The sequence below is a fragment of the Diceros bicornis genome, chromosome 11 (genome assembly GCF_020826845.1).
Source record: "Diceros bicornis minor isolate mBicDic1 chromosome 11, mDicBic1.mat.cur, whole genome shotgun sequence".
NCBI lineage: Eukaryota > Metazoa > Chordata > Mammalia > Perissodactyla > Rhinocerotidae > Diceros > Diceros bicornis.
Genome location: NC_080750.1, coordinates 21,243,414 through 21,263,602, shown reverse-complemented (window position 1 = coordinate 21,263,602; position 20,189 = coordinate 21,243,414). Strand labels below are relative to the sequence as shown.

The 20,189-nt window shown below is 35.7% G+C and overlaps 1 protein-coding gene across 2 annotated transcripts in view; it reads left to right on the top strand.

Annotated features, from left to right (window-relative positions):
- SCLT1 (sodium channel and clathrin linker 1) overlaps positions 1-20,189 on the top strand; it is a 169,962-nt gene that overhangs the window by 49,587 nt on the left and 100,186 nt on the right. For both annotated transcript variants that reach the window (XR_009221541.1, XM_058550061.1), the window contains exon 9: positions 2,865-2,935. Coding sequence is in view for 1 of the 2 variants with exons in the window: in XM_058550061.1 (XP_058406044.1) it covers positions 2,865-2,935 (71 nt within the window). In the remaining variant the exon portion in view is untranslated. The remainder of the gene's footprint in view (positions 1-2,864; positions 2,936-20,189) is intronic.

The window sequence follows — 20,189 nt, the reverse complement described above, 5'->3', positions numbered from 1 at the left end:
CTTTATTAAAATAATATTCTTTTTTGAGATTTGCTCATCTCTATAAAATTACTCAAAAATATTTGTTAATTGCTTACTAAATTCTTTCCACTGTCATAGGTTGTCTAGTTGCAAGAGAAACGTGTATCTATCCACAAAGCCCATGTCTCTTGGTGAAACAGGAATGGCATATGAAATAATCATATGAATCATATTCATATGAAATGAATAAGGTGCTAAAATGGATGATGGTTGAAAGGGATGCTTCCCTAGACCTTTACGAATCTCCAAATTCTAGAATATTAAGATCGTATGTAATTTTCTTCATGATCACAAATACAGAACAACAGAGCCATGTTCAGATGTAGTTGTTGAGCTCCTACTAGGCTTGCTAGCAACTTAAGTGTGTTAGTTTCCAATAGTAGCTTCTTAAAATTCACAATTCCAGTTTACGCTTTTGCTAATTTCTCTACATCATTTATCTTTAAGGTGCTCCCAAATAGTAAAAAATGCAAGCATTAATTATGCTAGTGTTGAAACATACTATATATAATAAAACATTAATGGTGCATTATAGACATTATAGAGGAATTCAGAGACTTGAATTCCTTCAGTTGGGGCTGAAGTCATTGAGATAGCTTCACAGGAGAATTTGAAATGATATTAAAGGTCATCTGTTCCCCCAAATGATGTAGACATCCTTCTATTAAATGCTTTTCAGTTAGATGATCATCTAGGCTCTTTGATTATCCCCTGTAAGAGATAGTATCGCTTCCCCAAGGAGCCTGTTCCTTTGAACTCTGATTATTAGAAAGCAAAAATCTCTCTTATCAGATTTCCACCCACTGATATATAGTTTTATCTTTTGGAGTAAAGTAGAATAAGCTCACTTCTTCTTCAAGTCAGTTCTTCAATTATTTGTATATAACCATTATGCCTTTTCTGATTTCATGCCCAATGTTACACCCTGTTTGGGTTTTTTTTTTTTTTTTTTTTTTTTAACTTTTCTGGTGTGGTATAATTTACCTACCTGTCATTATTCTGTCCTTCTTTCTCTGTGCGATAGTTGGTCTTTTAAATTGTGGTCTGTGAATTGAATGCTAAATTCTGGTCTACAGTAGCTTACTTCCCAAGATAAAGATAAAGATGCAGTCCTCAGGCTCTCTTTCATGTCTCAGTAAAGGCATTCATTCATTCATTCATTCCTCAGAGCTATACATACTTAGAATGTACTAAATCATGTGCCAGACATTGGGAGTTCTGGGAGAAGCTGGTCTTCAATAAAAGATTCATATTGTAGGGCCGGCCCCATGGCTTGGCGGTTAAGTGCGCGCCCTCCGCTGCTGGCGGCCCAGGTTCGGATCCTGGGCGCACACCGACACACTGCTTCTCCGGCCATGCTGAGGCCGCGTCCCACATACAGCAACTAGAAGGATGTGCAGCTGTGACATACAACTATCTACTGGGGCTTTGGGGGAAGAAAATAAAATAAATAAAATTTAAAAAAAAAAAAAAAAAAAAAAGATTCATATTGTAGCCAGGAATATATAAACTTTAACATAGTATTTAAATATAATGCACTGTGCATTGTAAAAGTACATATAAAGTTTTATCGAAATGCAGAAAGGAAACAATTAATTTTGCCTTAGAGTGAGTGGACCACACGGGGTGTGAAGGGATGAATGCTGGCAGAATGAGGACATCCCAGGAAGAGGGAAATACAATAGTGTATTAAAAATATGAAGTCAATGAAATTGGGTAGAGTATGAGAGAAGTACAATGAAAACTGTCTCAGGGACTTTAGTTGGAGTGACGTATGTATGATCTATTGGAATGGGAGAAGACTGAAATCAAGACTCTCAGGAGGTAACTGTAATCTATATGACTTTGCCTGTAAGGCATATAGATAAGCATAAGGATAAGAAATTTGTCCCATCATGGTAAAACCAGCAGTTATGGAAGAAAATCAGTTCCCTTAGAAAAATTTTTTCTACACTTGGAAGAGTGCTTCATATCTTACTTTAGGTTCCTTCACAGACAGAGGCTGAGAAAAGGGTTCCAAAGCCTGTCATTTATTTAGGAGATAATACCAGGGAGCCCCAGTAGGGGAGTGGGGAAATGAGACTGGGAAGGGAAGAGAAGGTAGCCAATAGAGGGTTTTTAGCAATCAAGCAAATTAACACTGTGGATAACTGAAACTTAATCCCACTAATGAACTCTGGAAACCGGTGCAGAGCACAGGGCTCAGAGTTATTCCACCATGGGGCATGGGAGTTTGGGATATTTACATACCAATTTCTTTCAGTCATTGTTATTGGGCTCTTCCAGAGCCATCTAGGGACTTGAGTTCTACAACACCTTTAGTCTGCTGCACAGTTAGGTGAGAAAAGGAGACTCATGTGGCCAGAGAAATCCGTAAGCTGTAAAATGCAGATGCAGCTAGCTCAAAGTGAAGCAGGTATCCCCTGAAGCACTAAAGGCGGGGAAAGATGGCCAGGGTTATACTTTACCATGAAAAATCTAATCAAGAGCCGGCCGGGTGGCACAGTGGTTAAGTTCATGCACTCTGCTTCAGTGCCCAGGGTTCGCAGGTTGGGATCCCAGGCCCGGACCCATGCACCGCTTATCCAGCCATGCTGTGGCGGATGTCCCACATATAAAGTAGAAGAAGATGGGCACAGATTATAGCCCAGGGCCAATCTTCCTCAGCAAAAAGAGGAGGATTGGCAACAGATGTTAGCTCAGGGCTAATCTTCCTCAAAAAAAAAAAAAAAATTCTAATTGTTGTCATGACTTCATTTTATTTTTTTCTACTATAGTTAATCTTTAAAGATGTAGTTTTAAATGTTCTAATACTGAATGTTTCTATCTTTTTCTTGTGGCAGACTAACCAACACTTTCTGAAAACAGTCACTGAACAAAATGTGGAAATCGAGCAACTCCGAAAACAACTTAGGTATTTTCAAAAATGCATTTTGTAATTTTATTAATAATTATTTTTCTTCAGGAGAAGTGATGATGCCATAATTTTTCCCATGAGTATTTTTTTCCTCCCTTTTAAGCTCCTGTCAATAGCTTTTTGTATGTATGATCTGTTGGGACAGGAAGAGACTGAATTCAAGACTATTTGTCAGGAAGCAACAGTGATATATATGTGAAAGGATGTGCTGCGATGGTAAGACCAGTGCTTATGGAAGAAAATCAATTCTCTTAGAAAAAAATTTTCTAGACATATGTCTCTTTCTTTGGATTTCCCCAGAAGCAGACGCTAAGAAAAGGGTTCCAAAGCATGTAGTTTATTTAGAGGTAATACAGGGAACACCTGTAGGGGAGTGGGGAAGTGAGACGGAGAAAGGGATGAGAAGGCAGCTAATAAAGGGTTTTTACCAATCAGGCAACTTAACACTGTATGTATATATTGTGGTCCAGTGGCTTAATAATCGTTGCATTAATAGACTTCACAGGAAAAACTCCAAATGACCAAAAAATTTTTTTTCACTTTTTGTTCCCCTTAGTCATAATACTTAAAATTCAGAAGTGTAGTCATGTAAGGTTTTGTTCTATGATGCAGTCATTTAGAAATATCTTTAAATTGTAATGTAAATTTACATTTTATAAAAAATGTAAGTTATAATTTGTTAAATGAACCTTGATATTTATTTTATTTTTCACAGTATCATATATTTTACCCTGCAAAATAATATATTGTTTTTTTAAAAAAGAAGCATTTATTTTGCAAAATTGTGTGCACCACTTTTTGTATTTTTATTTTATTGCCTTCATCAACGTTTCAATTAATTTAATTTAAATAAATTTACTTTCTCTTCCCCTAGACATTTCTACTTATGGGCTCTTATTTGGTCCTCCTTATTTCTTTAGATGTTATTGATTTTACAATTTAAGATAGTAATGATTTATTTAATTGCAAGATCTTATTCCTCTTTTTTTCAAAATAGAAGTAGTTTGTTTAATTATAAAAGTAATGTAAGTCCATTATAAAAAACTTTAGATGGCATAAAAGTATATCAAGATGCATTGCAATTCTGGCAATAGCTAACGAGAGTTAGTACAGACTCCACAAATTAAGGGCACAACCTCCAACAAGACTACCCTCACTCAAATACCAGCCCCAAGTTTGGGGTTCCCCAGGTCACCCACATTTTTGACCAACTGGCCACAAATGTGGGTGTTCCTACTAATCTCCCAGGCTCAGTAATTCTCTAGAATGGCTCAGAGAACTCAGGAAAGCACTATTACTTATGATTAAAATTCCATTATAAAGGACATAGGGGCCAGCCCCGTGGCATAGCGGTTAAGCCCCGTGGCATAGCGGTTAAGTGCGCGCGCTCCACTGCTGGCGGCCTTGGTTCAGATCCCGGGTGCGCACCAATGCACTGCTGGTCAGGCCATGCTGTGGCAGCGTCCCACATAAAAAGTGGAGGAAGATCGGCACGGATGTTGGCTCAGGGCCAGTCTTCCTCAGCAAAAAGAGGAGGATTGGCATGGATGTTAGCTCAGGGCTGATCTTCCTCACAAAAAATAAAAATAAAAGACATAAATTAGAACCAGCCAAAAAAGAAGAGACCCGTTGGGTAAGATCTAGGAAGGTCCTAAAAGTAGAGTTTCATGTCCTCTGCCTATAGAATCAGAGTGCATCACCCTCCTGGCACATCAGTGTGTTCACCAACCAGGAAGCTCACCTAAGCCTCAGTTTCCAGAGTTTTTATTGCGGTTTCATTGTGTGTATATGATTAATATTAAATGTAAATAAATTTACATTATAATTTAATGATATTTCTAAATGACTGCATCATAGAACAAAACCTTATATGACTACATTTCTGAATTTTAAGTATTATGACTGATTGAATCATTGGCCACTTGGTTGAACTCAATCTCCAGTTCCCCTCTCCTCCCTAGAGGTCAGGGGGTTGGTTAGGCCTATATGACATGGCTCAAAGCCTCAACCCACTAATTGCATGGTTAGTCTTTCCAGCATGGCCCAGTTCCCATCCTGAAACTATCTAGGGGCCTACTTTGAGTCATTTTGTTAGCATAAACTCAAGTGTGGTCCCAACAATCTACCATGAATAACAAAGATAGTCCTGTTACTCAGGAATTTCCAAGGGTTTATATGCTCCATTCCAGGAACCTTAGACAAAGACCAGACAAATTCTTTATTCTATTTACATGGAAAATGAAAATCTCATAATTCCATTATTTAGAGATAACTATTGTTAACTTTTTAAATGTATAACTTTGGTTTATGTGTGTATTTAAGTATTTTAGTAAAAATGGGATGATATATATACTTTTTAATAACCTAATTTTTTTACTTATTGATATACGAACATCATATCAATATTGTCAACCTTAATATTATATTATATGGATTTGCTATATTTATTAGTTGAATTCTTATTCACTGTCCACTGTTATTCCTTTTTCATCTTTAGTAGAATAATTTTTGTAGGCTACCTATTCATTGAACATTAGAATTAGAATAGTATTAGAACAGTAAATACATAACAGCCTGAAGTTAGTCTTGGTTATTATTATTATTTATTGTTATTGTTAAATAAAATTATAATACTATTAACAAAATTAACGTGAAACTTATCTAATTTAGGACCTTTAAAAGAAAGGCCAGCTTGGTTGAATGTTTTGTTATACATTTTTTTAAACTTCCTTTTAAATTGTTTTATAATGAAAACGCTAGACACTAAAGCAAAAACTGACAGAAATACAAAGCATGGCAGAACAAGTCCATAATCTTGGTAAAGATTTTAACTCTCTTAGTGACTGATGAATATAGAAGATGTTAATTATGTTATTAACAACTTGATCTAATAGAGAGCTCTAGAACATTGAACCATTCAATTAGTCAGTAAATATTTAGCAAGCATCTACTATGTGCCAGGCTCTGATTTTGACACATGGGTTACATCAATGTATAATACAATTGAAGACCTCTGTCCTTTTGCAAGTTACATTCTAGCAGGAGCAGGCAGACAATAAACAAATACAATATCTAAGTAAAATATATAGTATGTTAGGAGGCAGTAAGTGCTACAGAAAAACAAAACAAAACATGATCAGGATAAGAGGGATCCTGGTGTGCTAGGGGGCAGTGGTGGGGTTGCAATTTTATATAGAGTTTGCAGAGTAGGCCTAACGAAGAGGTTGAGATTTGAACAAAGGCTTGAAGGATGTGAACAAATTATCCATGCAATATAGGGAAAGAGTGTTCCAAGTAGAGAACTTGCCCTTGCAAAGGTGGAAATGTGCTTGAGGAACAGCAAGGAAGCTAGATGTCTCTGTTATCTATTGCTGAATAACAAACCCTTCCAAAACTTTATGACTCAAAGTTTTGTGACCCAAAACAGTAACTGACTTAGATTATTATTTGGGGGACAATAGAAGAGGTTTTCTAGTCTGGACCTGCTGGAGTGATATCTCCTGGACTTACCTGTGTGTCTCTAGCCAGCTGGTTGGTCTGCTACCAGGACGGTCTAGTAGTTGGCAGTAGGTAATAAACCTGTCTGGCAATTGGCAGTCTCTTCACCAGGCAAGTCTTTCTTCTTCACTTGGCCATGGCCTGGTTCCCAAGAATAGCAAGAGAGCAAATCCAGGTGTACGAATACTTTTCAAGCCTCTCTTGAATCATATTTGTTAATTATTCATGGCAAAACAAATCACATGGTCAACTCAAATTCAAAGGATAGGGAAATAGATACCCCCACTTGATGGAAAGATTTTCAGCATTATGTTGCAAAGATGCGAATGCAGACAGGGAAGAATTTTTGGCCATTTTTACAGTCTCTCACACTAGTATACCTAGAACAGAGTAAGCAAGGAGGAGAGTAGTAGGAGATGAGGCCAGAAATGTTAGGGAGGGTGGGAGACAAGGTGATATGAGGCCTTGTAGGCCATTGTGAGGACTGGTTTTTCATTATGGATGAAATAGAAATGGTTTTTAATAGAAGATTGGCATGATCTGACTTATATTTTAATAGAATTGATCACTCTGATTGCCATATTGAAAAGACTGTAGAGAGGCAAAAATGGAAGCAAGGAGACCAATGAGGAAGCTGTTGCAGTAGCCCAGGCAAGAGATCATGTTGACTAGGACCATGGTGGTAGCATGGGAGATGGTAAGATGTGGTCAGATTCTGGATATGTTTTTTAATGTTTTGTATGGTAGATTCAAGATTTCCTGATAGATTGGATGGAGGCAACAGGGATATTGAGGCATCAGGGATGACTCTAAGTTTTTTTCCACAATCAGTTGGAAGAATGGTATTGCCATGGACTCAGAAGTCTATGTGTAGGTGGCCAAATTTGGTGGAGTAAGGGGCAGTTTGGGCCATGCTGAGTTTCCAAAAACTACTGGAAATCCCTGTGGTGATAACCATGAGCAAGCAGTTCAGTTAAGAGATTTGGATTTAGAGATATAAATTTTTGATGATCAACATAAGAATAGTGTTTAGGGCCGGCCCCGTGGCTTAGCGGTTAAGTGCGTGTGCTCCGCTGCTGGTGACCCGGGGTTCGGCTCCCCGGCGCACAGCGACGCACCGCTTCTCTGGCCATGCTGAGGCCGCGTCCCACATACGACAACTAGAAGGATGTGCAACTATGACATACAACTATCTACTGGGGCTTTGGGGAAAAAAAGGAGGAGGATTGGCAGTGGATGTTAGCTCAGAGCCGGTCTTCCTCAGCAAAAAAAAACGAGGAGGATTAGCATGGATGTTAGCTCAGGGCTGATCGTCCTCAAAAAAAAAAAAAAAAACAATAGTGTTTAAAGCTATGAGACTGAAATAGCTAAGTATAGATAGAAAAGAGTTAAGAACTTATAACTGAGCTGTGGGACACTCAAATATTGAGATGTAAGGGAAAAGAGGAGTAATCAACAAAAGAGGCTGAGGAGAGACCAGTGAGATGGGAGAAATATCAAAAAGTGTCATGTACTGAAAGCCAAGTGAAGGAAGTATACCAAGAAGGAAGGAGTGATTGCTGAGTTAAGTGCTTATGATAGATAAAGCAGGATGAGTTCTGAGAATTGACCATTGAATTTAGCAACATGGAGCAACCATACTAATACTAGTTTTAGCCCTGGTATTACTTTCCTAGGGCTGCCATAACAAATTACCACAAACTTGGTGGCTTAAAACAGAAATTTATTCTCTCATAATTCTGGAGGCCAGAAGTTTGAAATCAAGGTGTTAGCAGGGCCATGCTCTCCCTGCAGGCTCTAGGGAAGAATCTTTCCTTGCTTCTACCAGCTGCCATTGGCCTTAGGTATCCCTTACTTTGTGGCAGCATAACTCCAATCTCTGTCTACCTTCATTTTCGCATGGCCTTGTTCTCTGTGTCTCTGTGTGGCCTCTCTTCTTGTAAGCACAACAGTCATAGGATTTAGAGCACACCCTAATCCAGGATGATTTCTTCCTGAGATCCTTACCTTAATTACATCTGCAAAGATTCTATTTCCAAACAAGATTCCAAGTGGACTTAAATTCTGGGGGGACACTATTCAACCCGGTACAGAGGTCATTGTGATTTTAACAAGAGCACTGCAGGATCTACTTTCTTTTCATATCTATACAAAACATTAAAAAACATTGAACTGATTCTGGGTGGTAAAACATAATTCTTAACTATTTTCCAAGGATTGATTTAACATAGACAACGGTTTCTTATGACAATGCTATTAAGTTATAAATCAGTAACAAAAAGATACCTAGATAATTCCCATAACTTGAGAAATCAAGGAGCATATTTGTGCATAGCTTAAAATGATCACTACATTCAAAGCAATTCCAGTCAAAAACCCAGTAGGATTTTTGTAGAATTTGAAAAGCTTATTCTAAAATTTATATAGATATACATAGACAAAACATTTCTGAAGAGGAGAAACAAGCTGGATGGACTTCCCATGCCAGGTTATCCTGACTTACTAAAAATCGAAAGTAAGATTGTGGTATTGGCATAAGGATAGATAAACTGAACAGATTAGAGCAGCCAGAAACAGATGCACACTTATATGAACTGTTGTAGTTTTCAAAAATGGCCACAATCCTTTTTTTCTACCTGTATCCATGCCCTTTGCAAAATGACTTTTATGGCATCAAGAGGTGCCATATTTAGAAGTGCTTAACGTTCTAGCTGGATATATAGGCAGGATATCAGATAAATAACCAAAGTAGCATATGAGTATACATGTTCTGAGCAGTATTAGCAATAATACCTTATAATAATACCTAAAATAAGGTTTAACTAGCTTTTGAATTATAGCACACATTTTTATTAAAAATCAATAGGCGGGAAGATGGAGCAGTTCTTTGGCCTATTCCTCCTGCTAAGTACAACTAAAACCCCAGGACACATATACAAAATGAACATAGGAAGACTGAAAGGTAGAGAGAAGAAAGCAGATTGACTAGGTGCCTCAGGATCCAAGGAATGACACCATGGTAAAGTCCCTGGGCGTTTTTGGTTTGAGTTTTGGTTTTGGTTTTTTGCCTCATATACCCCGACTGGGAAGTGAAGAAGCTGGCAATCTGATAACACCAACAAGCATAGCCAAAAAAAAAGAATCCTCAACAAAGACCGTCTCTCTTTAGCCAGAGGACCAGGAAAGGAGCAACCTAGCATGGCAAAAATCTTTTAAACAATAACTTCTCTAATCCAGCCAAGTAGTAAGAAAAAACTGTGGAACCCCCTATACCAATGCCAGAAAAGGCCTAGTGGGGGACCTGGACTTTTGCCCCTACTTCATTCCCCCCAGGAAAGGTATCAGAGGACATAAGCTAGAGGGTTTAAAATAATATCCAGAGTCTCATAACATAATACCCACAATGTCTATCTAGGTTTCTATCAAAAATCACTCATCATGCCAAGAATCAGGAAAATCTCAACTTGAGTGAGAAAGACAATCAGTAGAACCAACACTTAGATAACAGAGATGTTAAAATCATTTGAAAAAAATTTTAAACAGTCATCATCAAAACGCATCATTGAGCGATTATGAACAAGCTTGAAATAAATGAAAAAATAGACATTCCCAACAAAGAAATGGGAAAGTCTCAGCAAAAAAATAGAAGATATAGTGGGGCTAGCCCCATGGCCTAGTGGTTAAGTTTGGTGCGCTCCACTTCAGCAGCCTGAGTTTGGTTCCCAGGCACAGACCTACACTACTCGTTGGTGGCCAGGCTGTGGTGGCGACCCACATACAAAACAGAGGAAGGCTGGCCCAGATGTTAACTCAGGGAAAATCTTCCTCAAGCAAAAAGAGGAAGATTGGCAACAGATGTTAACTCAGGGAAAATCTTCCTCAGGAAGAAAAAAAATAGAAGATATGTAGAAGAACTAAATGGGAAATTTAAAGCTACTATACTTGGATGGGAAGATTAAATTCTCTAATGAGAATAGAATAAGTGTTTCCAGATCTTTAAAATTAGTCTCAATATAGTTTGTATCAAAACCCCTATAGTTTGTATGTGTGTGTATATGTGTGAGAGAGAGAGAAACTTGATAATCTAATCCTAACATCATGAAATAGTAAAGTGTCATTTACCAAGATTATTCCATAGAAAAATAAAATGCAGTGGTATTTACAAGAATGTGAGTTTGGCAGAATAAACAGAATAAAGAGTATACATAGAAGTTTAGTATATGACAGAGGTGGCATTATAAATCATTAGGGAAATAATCATGTTAGAAATGGTTGTTACCTATGAGAAAAGTCTAAAATTTTGCTTTTCATATACGTAAATGTAAAAAGCAATACTTTAAGTATTTTATTTTAAAATATCAGAAAATCTCTCTTTAACATTTTGCTACAGAAGTATTTCTTAATCAAAATTTAAATGCAAGCCAAAAAGGAAAAGATTGATAGATTTGACTATGTTAAAATGTAAAACTTCTGTTACAAAAATCAATAGAAGTCAAATGAAAAGGCAACCCACAGTCTGTGAGAAGACATTTGCAATGTATATACTGACAATGCATTAGTGTTGAGGATACATTAACTAAGCGTCAATAATAATAAATAAAAATCCATAGAAAATTGGGCAAAGGATATGAACAAACATTTCAAAAGTCATAGGAATCAGGAAAATGCAAGTTAAAATAACATGATACTACTTCACACCCAGTTATCAATGTCAAAAATATAGTCTAGAGTGTAATAAGGTACAAAAGGAGATTACAGTATGATATAATTTATATACATTTCAAATGTTTTAGACAATAGTATATATTGATTATGAATATTTTTAGTTATATATATATATTTTATTATATGGATATATCTCCATATCAACATATATAGTAAAATAATAAAATGTATATATATATAGTATGTGTATATATTATAAAAGAATAAAATTAAAACGTTTCCAGGAATGGTATACCTTAACTCCAAGTTACTGATTGCCTCTGAGGAGTGAGACTATTTGTAGAAGTAGGGAGTTGGAGGCAGCCTAGGTGTCTGTCACTAAGGAAATGGATAGGTAAAATGTGGTAATTGCATCCTGTGAATACTGTGCATCATTTAGAAACATGTATTTACATGTAAAGCTATAGTTAGAACAACATAGATCTAAAACCAGGTTTGTATTAAGAAAGTAAAAAGAGATATGGGTGTATAGCATAAAAACACATACGTGCAAATAAGAATATATATTTTGCCAGTATATGTATATATCCAAGGATATATGACATTTTAATGTGAACCTACAAAATGAAGGGGAATGGGAGAGGGATTGGGAATGAAAAGAACAAAAATAAACAAATGACAACAGTCTTTCACAGCTGATAGTGATAGTGGGTCATGGAAACAGTAGTGTGATTAACTTAACTCTGTACTCAAGGTTCAGAAAAGCATAGAAGAAAAAAGAATATAAGATTTATAGTGTATATAGGATAAATCAGGATGTGGAGATTCTGGAAGGAAGATGAGTAAGTAAATTGGTTCATAAAGACCTGTGATCATATGATGATAATGGAAATAGAAAATAAAAATATGTATAAAAGGTTATAGGAAAAATGAGCAGAACTTGGTGATATTGGGCTGAAAGACAGGGAAAGAATCATGGAATTTTATTGCCAAAGATGTCTTAATGATCATCTTAGTTTAGCTTCCTAATTTTATAGAAGAAACCAAACTGAACCAAAGGCTCAGAGATTATCTTGTCCAGAGTTGCACAACAAATTCATGGAAGAGCCAAATTAGAACTCACGTCTCGTAGTTGCTAGTCTAGTGAGTTCCCAAACCTGGCTCTCTGACAGTACGCACAGCAGTAAGGAAGTCAAGACTGAGAGTTGATTGTTCAAGAAAGGATGATGAGTGGATACATTGTTTTTTTGACATCTGTGTGGAAGTTTCATTTGGCCTTTGGATATTGGAGCCTAAAGATTATAAATTGAGATTAGAGATCGGTAAAGCTAGTTTTGGTTTCTAAAACCTAAAAGGTCTTAAGTGTTTAATCGTCCATGAGCAACTTTGCCGTAATATTTACTGACAATATTCCATAGCTTAACTTTAAGCAGTTCAGAGTTGTATACATAAAACTATGCTTGCTTTCCCTGCCACAGATTTGAAGGAACATAAGGATAAGCAGATGCTTCATTTAAGAAAGAGGGTGTTGCTTTCAGGTTTGACAGATTGTGAAGGATGGGCATATTGACATTACCAGAATTTAGATTTTGAGATGCCCTGTATAACTATGCCAAGAATAACTAAATGAGAAACTCTTTAAACCCTATTTTTGTTTGTTTGTCCTAATACTGAAAACATATTAGTTCCATTCATTGTCTGATATTATGGTGCAAAACAAATTAGAATCATGTGAACTTTTAATTAAAGCTTCTATTATTTTTCTTTTTGAGAGTTTCTGGTGATGCTCAATCATAGCAGATAAAACTAGTTTTAAAGCCTAGTTCCTAAGAACCTTCATTCACCTGGTCTTCCCCAACCCTCCGGTTAGGTACAAACAGCTCAAAGTAGTCGTTTTGCTGTTTCTCATGGAAGAACTTTTGGTTTCTTCCTTTTTGCCTTTGATTATTATTCTGTTTCTCAGAAAATTTATAACTTTCTAAATCTGGTTAAAACTTGCCTTCTCTAGGAAGACTTTTTTCATTCATTCCACCAGATTTTTACTCTTCTTTTCTTTTGGATATACTCAGCATTTATTCATTTTAACTGAGATTTTATGCTATTTTTCTTTAGGTGCTTTTTGGTCGTATGTATTTGTTTATAATGTATATCCAGCTGAGTTATGGAAATGATTATTTTTCAAGTCGTATATGCTCAGATTTTACATCTGCCTTGTAAAAACTTTGAAGGAAAAGATTGTCATTTGTGTTTATGTTTCAGGAATAATCAAAATTATCTTTGTAAAAGGATGTACTGTAAAGACTGACTAAAGTAGTTGCATAGTGGTCCATATTATCCTCTCATCAGAGTGGCATCATCAGAATATTTATTAAAAAAATTTTTAGCCGGTAAGGACTGATCTCATTAGCAGACATAGATACTATCTTCATATAGAGAATCTGTAACTTGTCAATCAATTTACTTTATATCTATTGAGAACTTAAATATATGCGTGTGTGCTCTGAGTATAGAAATGGTCTTTAGTAAGTTTATGTATTTTATATGTAATTGATACATGTATAATAGTCTCAAAATTGTTGTAATTTGACCCATTTCATCTCATGCACATTTTTGTGGCTTCAACAATCTCTAAAGATGAGACACCATTAAATTTTTCTGGCTGAAGGTTCTCCTGGTCATCTCTACCCAGATAGGTGAGAGGCACTAAACTGAGCTTATTATCATATCTCCTGAATCTTCTCTTTACATTTGTGAATGGCACCATCCAGTTCCTGCTTCAGAAAACGAGGAGGCTTCCTAAATTCTTTTCTGTCCCAACTCTACCTTCTAAATGTCTCTCAGATCCTTCACTTCTGCATCACTATATTGTTATTGCCTTTGCTCAGTCCATCATCTCATCTGAGCTTCTACAGTAACCTCCAAATTGGCTTACCCCCTCCCCATCTTCCTTTTTCATAGTCATCAAAATGATCTTTCTAAAATAAAATCTGATCATGTCACTCTCTTCCAATGGCTAATAAACGCCCTTAGGATATAATCCAAATTACTCAGCATGACATAAAGTCTTCTACTACCTGACCCCTGGCTGCTTAACTCCATATCTTGTCACTCCTCACCTGAATTTCCTGACCTATTTTTAGTTTCCCATACAAGCCATGCCATTTCATAACTCCTTACTTTTGCTCACATTGTGCAGGCTAAATGCCCCTCCCTGATAAATATCCTCTCAACTTTCAAGGTTCAGCTCAAGTGTCACATCTTCTAGAAACCGTCTGAACCTTTATGGTTCTTTCTTCTCCAGGTAGAACCAAACATGCTTTCCTTTATGCCTCAGCTGTAGACTGCACTTACATTGGTGACAGCGTTGTTAATACTTTAGTGTACTTAATTCTGTACAAATTCTGTACAAATTGATCTCTCTTTGCTAGTTTTTAAGCTCCTTAAAAGTGTGGATCGGGGCCAGCCCGGTGGCACAGCGGTTAAGTGCACGCGCTCTGCTTCGGCAGCCCGAGGTTCGCAGGTTCGGATCCTGGGCAGGCACCGACGCACCACTTGTCCCATGTAAAGTAGAGGAAGATGGGCACAGATGTTAGCTCAGGGCCAATCTGCCTCAGCAAAAAGGAGGAAGATTGGCATTGGATGTTAGCTCAGGGCTGATCTTCCTCACAAAAAAAAAAAAAGTGTGGATTGTTATTTAGTCATTTTTTATGTTGCCATCATCTAGTACTGTGCTAGACACGTGGCAAGTGCTCAAAAAATCTTTTTTGAGTCATTAAGTCAGTTAATTAAATAATTAATTAAATTGCACTTCATTGGAGGGGCAGAGCTAAACTAATTTATGTGGGTTTTCTATTTCTGTATTTTGCCTTCAGTCTTTTTAGGGCAAGAACTGTTTTCTTGGACTGTCATTATTTAGAAAATTATATTTTATATTCAGCAGTAATGTGTGTCCACTTGGTAGTTTGATTTTCAAAACAACACGTCTGAAAAAAAACATTGTTAATATAATTAATAGTAGCTTTGCAGAATGAATTAAAAGATTTTTCAGTGTTTCCCATTATGGATCCAGGCTTTAAGCTATATTGACTTTTAAATCCATTTTTATTACCAGTCATCTCAAAGTCTGAATGCATGATATACACATTTAAGTATTTTTTTATGTTTAGTGCTCTCTCTATTTAAATGTGAAATAAAAATCCAGGAAATCTTTAAATTGTGATGTGAAATAAATGGTTTTATTGAACAACATAAGAGCTGATGTGATAGGAATATAATTCTTGATATCATTCTATTATGTTTAACGCAAAGGTTAAATTGTATAAATCACTGTCTATGTATATTCATTGTGTGCATTTTTAATCACTTTTACAGATGCGTACTTTTTTCTTCCAAAATGTTGTATGTACCAATAATTTTTATATATCTTTTTAACATGTATGTACCTTTGCCATATAATAGTTTTATTTTAACTGAGAAAACAGATTTTTCTCAGATGTTTCATGTTCCAATTTGACTAATATTGTGTCTTGTATTATAAAAATTCTATGGAAATCTGGAATTCATGGATCACTAGTTTTGATTCATAGTGTCTCTTGGAAACTGTCCCATGTGAGAAATGGCCCTGAGCAGATGTGCTTAGTCATAAGAATTGCCAGACAGTTCCTTATGTGTTGGCAGCTGGTTTTCTGAGCATAGAAAACATGTTTTAAGATAAGAAATAGGGCTTTGCTGTCATTTTCCTATCTCTTCACACTGTTTTACTTTAATGTTATTTAAGGGGTTACTTACAATCACTCCTTGTTCAAAAATGTTTAAATCTTTCCCTCTTAATCTTTAAGGGGCATAAAGAAGAATATTAGACTTTGCTTCTGGAGCATATTGGTCAAGAGTAGAAACAAATTCATAACCTCGTTGTTTGGAACTTTGTCTCTAATAGGTGATTACTGGTTTATTACAAAATATGTATTTTATTGATAATTGTAACTTTATTTTGCAAATACTCCACATTTGCATACTTAATCTAAAAAATGTGCTTCTGTGTGGTGTGAAGTATGAAGACCATAGGCTTTGAAATCAGCTCCAGACTTGTGTTCTTATTTTTTATTTTCTATTGTCTTGGGCAGATTGCTTAACTGAATGAACTTCAGTTTCCGCGTGTCTATAATAGAAATAAAATGAGCTTCCTTGTAGTATTGCTATGTACTGTAACTCTTATTGTCTTTGCTCTCCTTCATTCTACTTTAGTATTCCAACCTATGTAGGTAGGCTTGTATAAGATTTACAAGACAGATGCTATATTTGGGAGTTGGTATTAATGTAATAAATAGACAGTAGATATTTCCCTCCCTAGGTCTGGAAAATCAGCCTTATCTTTATTGCTGCTGCTTTTATTTCTGGAACCAGATGAAGCATTCCTTTCTTTTTCCCTTCTTTCTATTGTTATATCCCCATGTCTTGCCAACTGTACAACCCCAAATCTTTTCTGTTTCTTCTTATATTTTGTTCCATCAGTTATATTCATTCTTTTTTTAAACCTTAGTCTCTCTTTTGTGGGGTTCTTCCAAGACCTCAGGAATATAGACCTCCCCTGATGATTCCTCAGATTGCTATATTTTCTCCTTCCCATTCTTTGAAATTGCTTGGAAGAAGAGTCTGTATGTGCTGTAGTTACTCTTTGGCGTTTCTTTAAATTTGAATTTGGTCCCACCTCTCTATTCTTCTTCTCCTGAAGATTATTGGTATCTTTTTTGCCTTAAAACAAAACCCTCCGTTCTCCTTGATTGTGAATTCTCCTTGATTGATTTTTCTACCCTTCTAGAACATTTCTCTACTAGGTCTTTTGTGTTTGTGCCTTGTTTTCTTCTCTGACCTTTGTGGCCATTTCTTTTCTTGCTTTGCTTTTCCCATTTCCTTATCTTACCTACTGAAAGTAGACATTTCTTAAATTGTTAGCCACATTACACACTTTTTCCTCCCTCTCCTTAGATGATCACATTTACCCTACCCAACTTAAACTTTCATCTCAATAATAATATTTCCTAAATACGTACCTTTGGCCTTGATCACTTTGTTGAGCTCTGTACTTGAATTTCTAGGGCAGTGGTTTTCAAACTTTTTTTTAGCAACAGAACCCTTAAAAAAAATCTTATACGTAAAACCCCAACATATAAAACTGATAAAAGTGGAACTGCTGTGATTAAAGTAAGGAGTGGAAATTTTCCCCATCTTAGTAACTAATACCATCATCAAACCTAGGAATCTTGCTTGATTTCTCTCTTTTGCTTTACCCCTACATCCAAGTCATGTTGGCTCTATATCCATATTGTCACAAGTCCACTCATTACCCCTGTCATCTCTACCCCAAGCCATCACTATCTCTTGCTTGCATTTGCCTTGTATCTGGTCTCCCTGCTCTCACTCTTATCCCACTATAATTCGTTCTCCACACACCAGCCCAAGTAGTCTTCTCAGAGAATAAAACAGTCACATCACTCACCTGCATAAAACACTCAGTGGATTTTCAGTGCAATTGGAACAAATTGCAAAATTCTTACTCTGCCCAAAGGCACTTATATGATCTGACCTCTCTGCCTTCCTGACTTCATCTTCCACTTTTCTCTCTGTGATACATCCCAGCTAATTGTCATTTCTTTCAGTACCGTTCTCATACTCTTTGCATATTATTAATTTTCTCTGCCTATAACTCTTTCACCCTAGATTTTCTTAAGTTGACCTCATCGACCTTTACACCTTAACTCAAATATCCCTTTCTTAGACAGGTTGTCTCAAGTCTCTCTCCCATTGTTTTGTATCATTTGCTTCATAACATTAGTACTTTCTGAAATTACCTCATTTATTTGTTTACGTATTTTTTGTCTGTCTCCTTCTATTGCAATGTAAACTTTATGGCGGAGGGGTGCTTTGTCTCCCTTGTTTACCACTGCATCACCAGTGCTACACCAATGCTTGGGATAGTTTACAGGTGCTCCATAAAATAAGTCTAGGGCTCACGAAATATAGTTAAAAAAAACAACAAACTGAATGAGTCACCAATACTTGAAGCTCAACATGTCCAGACTGTATTCATAGTGCCTGGCATAATGTATGCATTCAGTGAATATTTGTTTAAAGAATGAATGGATGGAATCTCTTAAATTCTATCTTTGTAAAATCTATGCCATCTCTCCCAGTGGAACTGCTTACTTATTGTTGCCATCACTCTGGTTTAGACCTTTTCTGCCTCTTGCTCATTTATTGTGATATATTGGTTAAAGAGAAAGACAGAACCATCATTCTAGCCCATTCTTTTTCACAAATGCCGGGTTTAAATTCCTAAAGTGCAGCTCTGATCCCATTATTTGAGAAGCTCCCCATTGCCTTTAAATTAATACAGATCATTTAACTTGTCAGTTAAGGCCATTGACATTGTAGCCCTCATCGCCTTTTCAGTCTTATTTCCCAATTTCCCTAAATAAGCCCTACACTTTCCTACCTTTATGCTTGTACTTATTTTGTTTGTTCCTGAAACTTTCTCTTTATCTCCACTTGTGAGATTTACCATTCATCTGCCAACTCTTGTTTTAAATACCTCCCACTTCAATATTCTCTTACCTAAATATAAGTGTACTACCTACTCTGAATCATAATACTTTATTTTAATTTTTTGTGATGCTTAAAGTGTGCTTTGTGACCTTGCTAAAGATTAGTGTATCTTATCTATCTTTGTGTGTTTTGTACCTCCTTAGAAAACACCTTGCATGTCTCAAACATCACAGGCACGTGGTAAACATTTTTGAGCATGTCCATTGCATAAGCCTATTTAATAAAAATAAATTAATGTATTCTTCAGTTTGTCAGTAGTACCCCTGACTCTAAAACTATATTTGTAGTCATTGTTTACAATCTTTTTATAAAGATAAACATGTTGATTGTGTAGCTATTCTGTAAAATCGAAGACAGTGGCTGTATATCAGAATCACCAATAGAGAGTCTAAAAAACAGAGATGACCAGGTAACACCCCAGACATTCTGAATGAATAAGACTCAGATAGAGACTATGCAAATATAGTTACAAAAAACTCACTTTCTTATAAAGAAAGTATAGAAAACTACTATTAGTATGATAGAAGATTATATTCTAACATCGAAATTAGGGATTTTGAACTACTTTAAATTGTGTGTAATTTTGAATTAAATTGTGTGAAAATTATGTTCACAAATGAACATAGTTCACAAAAATTAGTTCACAAATGAACTATTTTAAGACTGAAGAGCCTCTGTTTTAAAGTTTTGATAGCTTAGTACATGGATTATTAATATCCATTGCTTTCAGAGTTTCTTTGTAGGCTTCTGTCTTTTGAATAGGTTTAATCATTAGACTGCCACTGAAGATTGAAAACAGAAAAAATAAAGCTTTTCCCAGTTTTACTACTTACTATCAGTTTCCTAAGTGCTGAGGTGATCTTAAAAATTCAGAACTTTGTCTAAAATATGTTTGGAGATTTTCTAAAGTTTTTAAGAATAAATGGTTGTTTTTATGTACTGGATAATTACAGAAGTACTTATTAACTTACCTAATGTATGCATTTTTAAAATTTTAAATGAAAAAATTTAGAATATGTAACAAATCAGTAAAAACTGGGTTTTATTTCTCTCAAAATCTTACCATTTTCTATTGCATGAAAGAAATATTGTCAACATTTCTAGGGTTCTCTTGATAGGAGACGGCAAAAGAACTGATAAAAATTTTTCTTAAAATAGACTTGTATTTGATGTTAAATCTCAAAAAAAGTATTGATAATTAAAGCACTTTAATTTCTGTCCAAGTTAATGCTATAATTTAAGTATAGTACTATATCCTATCTTTTATGTTATACTTGGTTATACTTTGCTTAACAGAGCAAAGCTTTGTGTTTTAAAAGATTTAGTTCAAGTCTCTTTAATATTAAAAGTAATGAAAAATTACATTAAAAAAAAATTCCAGAAATTTTAAATTGTCTCACAAGGAAACATACCTGAAAAATAGTTCTTTGGAGCAAAAATAAAATATATGAGTAGTTATGACATTAAGATTGTTAATATTTAATTA